General features: G+C 28.9%; 2 protein-coding genes across 2 annotated transcripts; both read left to right on the top strand.

The window, feature by feature from the left end:
• The first annotated feature begins 426 nt into the window (after positions 1-426).
• Positions 427-2,669, top strand: LOC107635394 (UDP-glycosyltransferase 83A1). Its single transcript, XM_016338865.3, has 2 exons — positions 427-1,024; positions 1,707-2,669. Exons 1-2 carry the CDS (start codon positions 535-537, stop codon positions 2,576-2,578), a joined length of 1,362 nt encoding a protein of 453 aa, XP_016194351.1. The 5' UTR covers positions 427-534; the 3' UTR covers positions 2,579-2,669.
• A 4,983-nt stretch (positions 2,670-7,652) lies between these two features.
• LOC107637325 (UDP-glycosyltransferase 83A1-like) lies at positions 7,653-9,239 on the top strand. The gene is made up of 2 exons (XM_016340754.3): positions 7,653-8,148; positions 8,359-9,239. The coding sequence occupies exons 1-2, from the start codon at positions 7,653-7,655 to the stop codon at positions 9,237-9,239; spliced, it is 1,377 nt and encodes a 458-aa protein (XP_016196240.1).
• Positions 9,240-10,847: the final 1,608 nt, after the last annotated feature.

The following is a 10,847-nucleotide window of genomic DNA, read 5'->3' as shown; positions in this document are numbered from 1 at the left end:
TTTTGAAGATATCAGAGACTTAAATATATTTTTAAATTCTCGAGAACTTAAATGTTAAAAAAAATCGGGATGAATTTATTCTTTTCTCTTAATATTAACTAACTAGAAAGAGCGAGTGTGAAAAAAGAAATAACTAATAATCACTTTTAATTAGATAACTGGTTAGAGATGAGATTGATTTTTTTTTTTTTTTGGTTAGGAGTATGCTAAATATAATATTTAAAATTCATATACGCAAAACTAACTTTTATTACTTTAAGAATAAAGAAAATTTTTCCCGTTCATCAAACTCACTACACACGGTTGATCTAATGTAGAAAGATGAATAATAGACAAGAATATAAAGTCACATGGCTCTAAAATGAAATAATTCCTCTCAATAAATAATTCCCTATATATATAGCTTATAAGTGTGTTGAGTAACTTACGTATTATTAGTTATTCATTCATACAAAAAAAAATATATATATATATATAAGAGAAAAAGGAAGAAGAAAATTCCAATTTCCAAATTCCGAGAATCATTTGAGAAACATGGGGATCCCACACTTTCTTGCAATACCATACCCAATACTAGGACACATGAATCCCCTTCTTCAATTCTGCCATGTTCTAGCCAAAAACCATGGTTGCAAAATCACCTTCTTAAGCTCTGATGAACACTTCAACAAGCTGAAGAAAGCAGCAAGTAGTTCAGGCATGGAGTCAGAGATGATGAGGTTGGTGTCCCTGCCAGATGGTGTGGACCCTAATGATGATAGAAGTGACCAAGGCAAGGTTATACTGACCACAAGAACCACCATGGTTGACATGCTTCCAAAGCTCATAGAAGATGTGAATGCCATGGATTGTGATAACAAGATCACTTGTGTTATTGTCACTAAGAACATGGGTTGGGCCTTGCAAGTTGCTCTCAATTTGGGTATCAAAGGTGCTCTCTTCTGGCCTGCTTCTGCAACTGCTTTGGCCTCTTTTGATTCTATGCAAACCCTCATTCATCAGGGAATCATAGATTCTCAAACTGGTAAGATATATATCTTGTAACTTCTAATTACTAATTAATTTGTGTTGGTTGAATGGTCAATTTATTTGTTCATTTAAGCAAGTGTCGAGATTTCAAATTCGTTGAGGATACTATATTGTGGCAACCAAAAAAACCTTCTAATTAGTAATATGTTTGCTTGTTATTTGTTAGTCCCTTTCATAGTTTCATATAATTAGAAAGCATTCATAAGTGGTCACAAGCTATCTTTTTTTCTCAAAGTGTGTTTGATGGGTCTGTAATTATGGAATCACTTATTTAAATTTTTAATTAAGTTCATAATAAATAAAGAGAAAAGTATAGGATACCAACATATTATCTGTTAATTTATTGTTAACAATAATTAATTATTATATTTTAAACACATATATAAAGAGACACATCCACAAAATATATCTATAAAGACACTTTTATTAAACACAGCTATAAAAAGACATTTTTATTAGACACTTCCATTAAACACAATTATAAATAAGAGTTGGCAGAAGTTGACAGAAATACTGTTAGTAACATAGCGGGATTTATATATATTTTATAACGACACTTAGATTTCCACATAAAACTTTAATATGTGTATATATGTCACATGCAATTGTGATAAGTGTATGTAGGGTCTAATAGAGAATATACTTATATTGGTTTAATTGAAAATTATTATTATCAGGCCTACCAAGCAAAGAACATAAGGAGATTCATCTTTCTTCAAATCTACCAAAGATGGACCCATCAGCCATGCCATGGTACTGTTTAGACAACACTTTCTTCTTCCTTCACATGAAGCAAGAGATTCAAACTCTGAATCAAGCACAATGGTGGCTTTGTAACACAACTTCTCATCTTGAACCCGGAGCACTTTCTATTTCACCAAAGGTCCTACCAATTGGTCCATTGATGGCAGATCAAACCACAAGTTCATCATCATCATCATCATCATTGATCTTAAAAGAAGATGAAACATGTCTAGAATGGTTGGATCAACAACAACCTCGATCCGTTGTGTATGTTTCGTTTGGTAGCATGGTATCTATTAAGCCGAACCAATTCAAAGAACTAGCTCTTGGACTTGATCTTCTTAACAAGCCTTTTCTTTGGGTTGTAAGAAATGGAATTAATGGTTGCAAAAACAATAATGGAAATTATGGGCTATACCCAGATGAATTTCATGGAAGTAAAGGTAAGATTGTTAATTGGGCACCCCAGAAAAAAGTTCTAAACCACCCTGCCATAGCTTGTTTTGTTAGTCATTGCGGTTGGAATTCGACCATTGAAGGTGTTTATAGTGGTGTTCCTTTCTTGTGTTGGCCTTTTGTGAGTGACCAATTGATGAACAAGATTTACATTTGTGATGTGTGGAAGGTTGGGATTGGATTTGAGAAGGGATTGATTTTGAGGGAAGAGATAAAGAAGAAGGTGGAGATGTTACTTGGAGATGAAGGAATCAATGAGAGGTGTTTGAGACTCAAGGAGATTGTGATCAAGAACAAGCAAGAAGGTCAGAAGAATCTCAATGAGTTTATCAATTGGGCCAAGGAGTGAGTATAGTTATGTATTAGTATAAATAAAAATTGAGATGAAAAAAATTGGGAATTTTTAAAGTTATGTATTTTTATATTAATGAAAAAATAAATGGTAGTGAAATTGTAATTGGTTAGTGTGGTTTTATTATATATTAAATTTATGTTATATATGTACTCTATAAAATGAGAATTTACATTTATTAAGAGTGAATACCTACCCGATCCCTAACAATTATCTCAAACGGATAACGAGGCCAAAAAAAAAACACTCAATTCGGTCCCTGATATTTTTTTTTTGGATTGATTAGTTCCTGTGCAATAAAAAATAGCATTGACTTTTTTTTGGCACAGGGGCCTTGTTGTCCTTTCGAGATAATTGTTAGGGACGGGGTTAAATTTTTTTTTTTTTTAAGAATCTCGTTGTCTTTCGAAATAATTGTTAGGGGCTATTTTAGATTTTTCTCCATTTATATTAATGATTTGTGTTGATGTATAGTTTTATCAGAGTTGTTATTATTTAGTGATTTTTTTTCCATCAGTGAATAGTATAGACACTATCTCTAGGTGTAAAATGTACAGAGTATGTAAAAAAATAAAGTCACAAATAAATTTTTTAAAATTTATGTTTTAAAAAGATTAGTTACTGAAAAAAAATGAAGTCCTCTATCATAATAGATGTGGACAAGATACGTTCAAATTAAAATATTTTATCTTGATCATAGGAGTTAATCTATTAATAATTTTAAAGATTAATTTATTCAAAATATAAATTTTCAGACTTATTTGTCTCTTTATTCCTAAACAAAAAAAAATTCCTTAAATAATTGATTACTTTTTATTATTATCTTTAGTGTATATAGTACCAAGCGCACAGAATAAAAAATCATTGATGCATGCATAATGGACGAGAGTTGAGACATTATTTGCACCAAGTTGTTTTCCAAGTTAGACCCAAGAAAATAATTTTGATATTCCACTCTTTTTAATTTAAGATTTATATTTTATCCTAATTATTTTATACTAATTACAATAGCTATACCTTACAATGTTTACATCATCTTATATTTTCATATCAATATGTTAAATTTGTCATGACGGGTAACATCTTAATTTAGTCCATTTAACATACACTATATAAATATAAGAATATATAATTAGACGGAAAAAACTAAAATTTGTTTTTTATAATGTTTTCTCATATATATTATATTAAAAAAATTCTAATTTAACTGATTTCAAGATCTAATTCAAAAGGTAAATAAAGATTATCGGATATAAGTGATGAAGACCTTTGAGGCTGGGAATCAAAAAAGGATTTCGTTAACCATAATCTATATTATTTGTTGCCATGCTCTTTGCTGGTTTGGAACTTATTCAATTCTTATTTGATCGATTCATTTCACATGATGAATAAAAGTAATAAGAAGAAGACAATCTTCTTGTGTTTTATTTGGTATAGTCTTTCTTAAGGGTATTTAATTTATTATATGGTCAAAATAATTTTAGTCATCAGCAACTAGTTCCACTTCTTGTCTTTCCACCAAAGTTCCCGTTTTAGAATATAATAGTGATAGTGATAGTGATTATTATGTGTAAGACATGTAGAATAATAATAATATATCGTTAAATTATCATTGTTGCTTCTTCTTCTCCGATATATATATATATATATATCCGGCGGCTAGTGTTTAATTTCCACAGTTGTCGCAATGCAATTAATATGGTTGCATCAAAGGACAAATAAAAAATATGAGATCAGAGTGTTAATTTCTATATCATAGTCTAACTTTGTTTTGGTCTTGGTCTTTTCTTTCTTTTTAGTCGTTGAAGGGCATTTCAAATTTAATCGAAGATGTTAATTGTTTGCATCCACACATCTTTTGGTAACAAATTACAGAGAAAGTCTACGGGCCAACAGTTTTATTAAAAGGTAAAAATTCATGTGCAGTCGATTTCACGTGAAGTTGATAGCTGAGAGTCGTTAGATAAAAATTTAGTCAAATCAGTCAAACCATCTAACGGCTCTCAACTATCAACTTCACGTGAAGTCGACTGCTTTAATAATCTCATGTGAGTTGTTAAAACAAGAGTCGGTTGAATTTATGAAAAAAAAAAAAGTAGAGATAGCTTTTATTTTTTCTTTCACAAATGAAGGTTGCCTGAAAAGTTGTTGCAAAGTTGATGGGAAATAAAGGCGTTAGGGTAACACATTTGTGGTTCTATTATTGCCTCCAATGATGATAACTTTTCCTTTATTTTGGAGGAGCAGCTTTGAGAGAAAAGAAGTATTGGAACTGAAATTGATTGTACTTAAACCTTAAAAATTAGCTCGTTAAATAAGAGATATTTTATGTTTATAAACTATCTAGAGATTTTATTTTTAATAAATGTGAGATTTGTATTAAGAAGATTATAAGAGTGTAAGTAAATTGGTTGTTTTATATGTTTTGACCTAGAAACATGATTATATTGCAACAACAAACCATCTCTTTTGGACTAGCAGAACTTTCTCATATGAGACAATGCAAGATTATGGATCAAGATGAGTGATTTAATAAAGTGATAAAATAAAATGTTAATTATTTTTAAATTAAGACAGTGAAACTCATATATGATGAGAGTTATAAATTAGTAATTAATATTTTGCTTTATCACTTTAGCAATTTTTTTACTTTATCTAAATTTCAAAATTACATATATTTTCTCTATTTGTCAAGTACAACCTACAAATTAACACCCCAAAAAGATGAAATTAACATATGCATGAGTGCATCACATCAAGAGAAAAACATATCTCTACTGCTTTTCTTTCTTTTTGCTTATTGGTCATTACTACTTTTTTTTCTGATTTAACCCACACTACTTTTTTTTGTTGTCCATGGTATTCCTTGGTCAGGTCAAGGACTAATCCGTCGTAATCTGAGTTCTATTTAAAAATCTGCCGCTGACTAATGGATTACTGCATATACAAGATGGACTCACACTACTCTTTTTTTTTTTACTAGCTATAATCTCTAGTTTGATTTGGGCTTTGGTTTTAGCCTCCAAACCCAACATAAGCCCATTTGTACGAATTTTTATTTTATCTCCATCTATTTTTGTTGTGGTTTCAACTTTTTACGAATGAATTACTAAACAAAAACAGGGCAACTTGTCCAAAGACAACAAAAAAAAAAAAAAACAGGGCAATGGTATACCCAATATAATTTTTCATACATGACCAAAAATACTTATTGTTGTAGTTCTTGTCTCACATAAACCATTAAATATTATGAAATAATGGATGAAATATATACTTAATTACTTACTTTGAGCTAATCTACAAATGTTTAATTAGAGGCCGTCCACGTGAATTAAGTAAGCTACATAGCAATAAGTCGTTAAGTTACATTCACTCCACAAAAAAATTGATCGAAATGGTTGAAAACAAGAAACAATCCCAAGCGAATAAAAAATTGAGTCATGACAGCAAAATAAACCTTATAGGAATTTTTCCAAATGGCCAAGAACGAAGTATTGGTAATATACATATACTCGAAGCGGCATTAGATTATTTTTTAATTTTAAATTTTAAATTTCCCTTGGTAATATACATTTTAAATTTTAACTCTAAATTTTTTAGAAAATGAGTGTTAAAAATAATTTCATAATAAAAAGTTAACTAATATTAATTAATTAAAAGCTTTTTATACTTATTTTATTAATAATTATGCCACAAACGATAAGTACTTTAAATTTTAATATACTTAAATTCAAGTTCTTAGTTTCCAACTAAGAATTGTTGAGAAGGCGGGTAAGCCAAGTGTTATAGTACAAGTGAAAAAGGACAGTAGTGCAAAGGTAAAACCCAATAGATGAAACAAATGAAAAAAACCACAAAAATAATATAATAACGATAATGAGATTTGAATACATCGCCATTTATGTTAGTTTTGTCTCGTATTATTAATCTAACTTTTTTATTTATTAAAATTATTAAATATAAAATTAATAAAAATAATAAATACTTTACGTTCTAATAAATATATATAGACGAGGATACTAACAAAATGTTTTTTTTTTTAAGGAAAAAAAAGGATGTTTCACTTAATCAGTTAATCCTAATATATTGTTATTTGACTATTTTTAAAGCCTTGAGAAACAAATTAAACACCAATAATTGATATGAATTTTTATATAAATTGTTGACTAATTTTTTGTAACATAAAATGTACGTATGTATATATGCTATCTAAGGAAGTTTTATAATCTATGATGCACGGACACTGACACGGACACGGATACGACACGACATGGGATATCCCGACACGCGAATTTTAAAATCTAATAAGACACGGGGACACGCATACATATAAAATATAAAGTATTTTTTAAATAAATTGTAATAATATTTTGATATTTTATTGATATTAAATTATAATTAATTATTTTAATTATTTTAAATGTCTTATTTTAATTATATCAAGTATTTAAAATATTTTTTATTTTAGTAAATAATAATATATACTATATCTAAATTTATTTTAAAAATATATGTTAAGAATAAGACTGGACACGCTGACACGTGATGGTATTTAGGTGTGTCTAAGTGTGTCTGGAGAAGAATTTTTTTGCTTTTTATTAAGACACGGTTGGACACAGTAGACACGCGTGTCCGACGAGTGTCAGTGAGTGTCGTGTCCGAAATGTGTCCGACACGCGGACACGACAACTCAACTCAACGAAGTGTCCGTGCTTCATAGTTTATAATATATATGAGAAATTTTTTGGAGTTTTTAATTTTTAGTATTTTTTATTATTTTTTAGTTAGTATAAATATTAAATTATTTTTAATAAATAAATTTTATTAATTTGTGTGTAAACTATAAAAAATATGGATACAAATTATATTAATTTATATGTGTAAAATTTTAATAAATATTAGTGCAAACTATATACTTTTTGTATACAACACGTCTGTAAATATGAATGTAAATTATTACTGACAAAAGATGATATTTGCCTATCATATAGCATTGATATATATATAAGTGAAGAAACCCTATAGCCTTGCTCATGGTAAGTGGGAAAAAAAAAATTACAAGAGCAACAAAATGAGTGAAAAAGCACATGTTTTAGCTATACCATATCCAGCACAAGGTCATGTGATTCCTCTAATGGAACTTTCACATGAGCTTATCAAACATGGAATCAAAGTCACATTTGTGAACACTCATTTTGTTCACAACCAAATCATGAAATCTTTAGGAGAAAAAACTGCATTTGTGGGTAACAATAATGAGATTGAACTAGTCTCAATCCCAGATGGATTAGACGATGTTGATAATAGAAATGATCTGGGAAAATTGACTCAATCAATTTTTGAGGTAATGCCTAAGAAGTTGGAAATGCTCATAGAAGATATCAACAAGAAATGTGAGAGCAACAAAATAACTTGTTTGGTGGCAGATGAAACCTTTGGATGGGCACTTGAAGTTGCAAAGAACATGGGAATAAAAGCAGTTGCATTTTGGCCTGCATCAGCTTCAATATTGGCCTTGCAATTCAACATCCAAAAGCTTCTTGATGATGGACTCATTGACAATGATGGTGAGAATTTTCATCATTAGCACTAAACATTTTATATATATATACCTGCAATAATTTGTTAAGAAGTAGGTAACAATATTTGTAATTGAATTTTCCCATCTTATATAATTAATTAATGAACCTTAGGTTGCATTTGTTCATCTCTTATAATAGTTATTGTAAAAATTGTTATATGTTATATGATTTATCAATTTATGTTACATATTTCAGGAGAACCTATAAAAGATGAGACAATTAAGTTGTCACCAATGATGCCTCCTATGAGGACCAAAGAATTTGTTTGGGCATATTTGGGTGACAAGACCACAGAAAAAATTGTTTTTCACTATATGAAAGGGAACAATAAAAGTGTGAAATTTGCAGATAAAATCATTTGCAACACAACTTATGAGCATGAGTCTACAACACTTGATTTTGTCCCACAAATCATACCAATAGGTCCACTTCTAGCAACAAATTATGTTGGATCCATAGCTGGGAATTTTTGGCAAGAAGACTCAACTTGTTTGAATTGGCTTGATCAACAAGAAACCAATTCAGTAATTTATGTTGCTTTTGGAAGTTTCACTGTCTTTGATCACATTCAATTACAGGAACTTGCATTTGGACTTGAACTATCTAATAGACCTTTTCTATTGGTTATAAGGCCAGATATCAACAATGGAGAAAACCAATCTTTTCTTGAAGAATTTGAAGAAAGAGTGCGAAATCGCGGAAAAGTGATTCAATGGGCACCTCAACAGAAAGTTCTTAGCCATCCTTCGATTGCTTGTTTCATAAGTCATTGCGGATGGAACTCTACAATGGAAGCTACAACAAAAGGAGTATCATTTCTATGTTGGCCTTACTTTGCTGACCAATTTTTCAATCAAACATTAATATGTGATGTTTGGAAAGTTGGATTGAGACTTGATCCAGTTGGTGGAATCATTACTAGAGAAGAAATAATGTATAAGATCAAGAAACTGCTTCAAGGTGAAGAATTTAAAGTAAGGGCTATAGAATTAAGAAACATGGCCATCAATAATATTAAAGAAGGTGGTAGATCAAGCAAAAACTTGAATGATTTTGTTGACTGGATAAAAGCATGAACAGATATGTGCTATACTGCTCTATATATATGCTTAAGTAAATAAGTGTTCTTATGACATAATTTGTGTGATTAAGTTTGTTTGTTGTGAACTCAAGAAAGCATATAGTGTATTGTACTCATTATATTCTTTCTCCTCCTTCTGATACATACTCTAATACTTAGTAATTATAATGAAAACTTGGGAACATGAATTGGTGGTTTTCTTATTTGTATTTGGTGGAAGGATATATAGATATGAATGAAAATTCACATGCAATTGTGTTTGTATGTAAAGATATTTAAGAATAGTTAAATGATTATTTAATCAAATAATATAACCATTTTTAACTATATTAACTATGTATGAAGACAACACACATGAGTATTTATAAATTAATTCATCAATTTATTAATATGATCCAATTATCAACTAGAGGATTTGTGAACTATTATAGCTATATTACTTAATCTTTAGAGTAATGCTATCGAAATAATAATACAAAGTTATCATAATTAATTTAATATTAATAATTTTATACAAATAATATTTAAAATTATATGTTTATTACATTTAAATTTATTTATTTATTTTAATAATAATTAATAAATAACAAATAAAAAAATTGGGTTATTCGCATTAATTTTAATTTTATTCTCTACCAAGTATTTTTTATATATGTTGGTATATAATGTTTTAATTATAATAAATTTAGAGTTAATAATTAAAATGGTCTCTGAATTTTGATTATTATTGGCTCAATTTAGCTCTCCAATTTTTAATTGATCTAAATTGTACTCTAAAATTTTAAGGCGTGACTCAAGTTGGCCTTCCATCCACTTTTGTTACCGAAAAGATCGACGTGACACGATCAAACGAAGTTGTTTAATTTTACTGTTTACGCCTAAATGGTGTTTTATTCCCTCTTCTTCTTCTTTCTCCTTAATGTCTGAACTTTTCAATACCCCATTGCCATCATCCTCAATCATACCTTCTCATACGCCTAAATGGTATTGTTTTATTCACTCTTCTTCTTCTTTCTCCTTAATGTCTGAACTTTTCAACACCCCATTGTCATCATCCTCAATCATACCTTCTCAATCCCACCATCTTTACCACTATCACCACTACCTCTTAGTATAAGATCGATAAAAAAAATTCAACATAAGGCCAATAATAAAGTTTTTAAATTTTTATTATTATCTATTATTTTTATCATTATTTTAATTATTCTAAAACTATTTTGTAAAAAATTAAATTAAATTCTTAAAATAGTTATTTACTCAAATAGTCAAATATTTATAATATTAAAAACTAAGAGGAGTAAGAAAAAGGTTCCATTTGTAAATTTTTCCAATGAAAACTAATAGATAGAAACCTGCAGGTTATCTAAATGCAAGTTGGCCTTAATTTTGATTAATAGTTTCCTCTTTCTATTTTAAGATATAAGTCGTTTTCTCTATTTAAGAGTCAAATTTTACTATTTTTTTCTTTTTTGTCTTAATATGGAATTAAATTTTATTCGTAACATAAAGACAAAATATATACACAAGAAAATTTTGATAGTATATAGATAATAGTATTTGATTCGACGGTGAATGACGAAATGAAAAATTAAATTATTATAAT

Source organism: Arachis ipaensis, chromosome B4 (assembly GCF_059453495.1).
Source record: "Arachis ipaensis isolate K30076 ecotype BB chromosome B4, ASM5945349v1, whole genome shotgun sequence".
NCBI lineage: Eukaryota > Viridiplantae > Streptophyta > Magnoliopsida > Fabales > Fabaceae > Arachis > Arachis ipaensis.
This window is presented reverse-complemented; position numbering and strand designations above follow the sequence as displayed.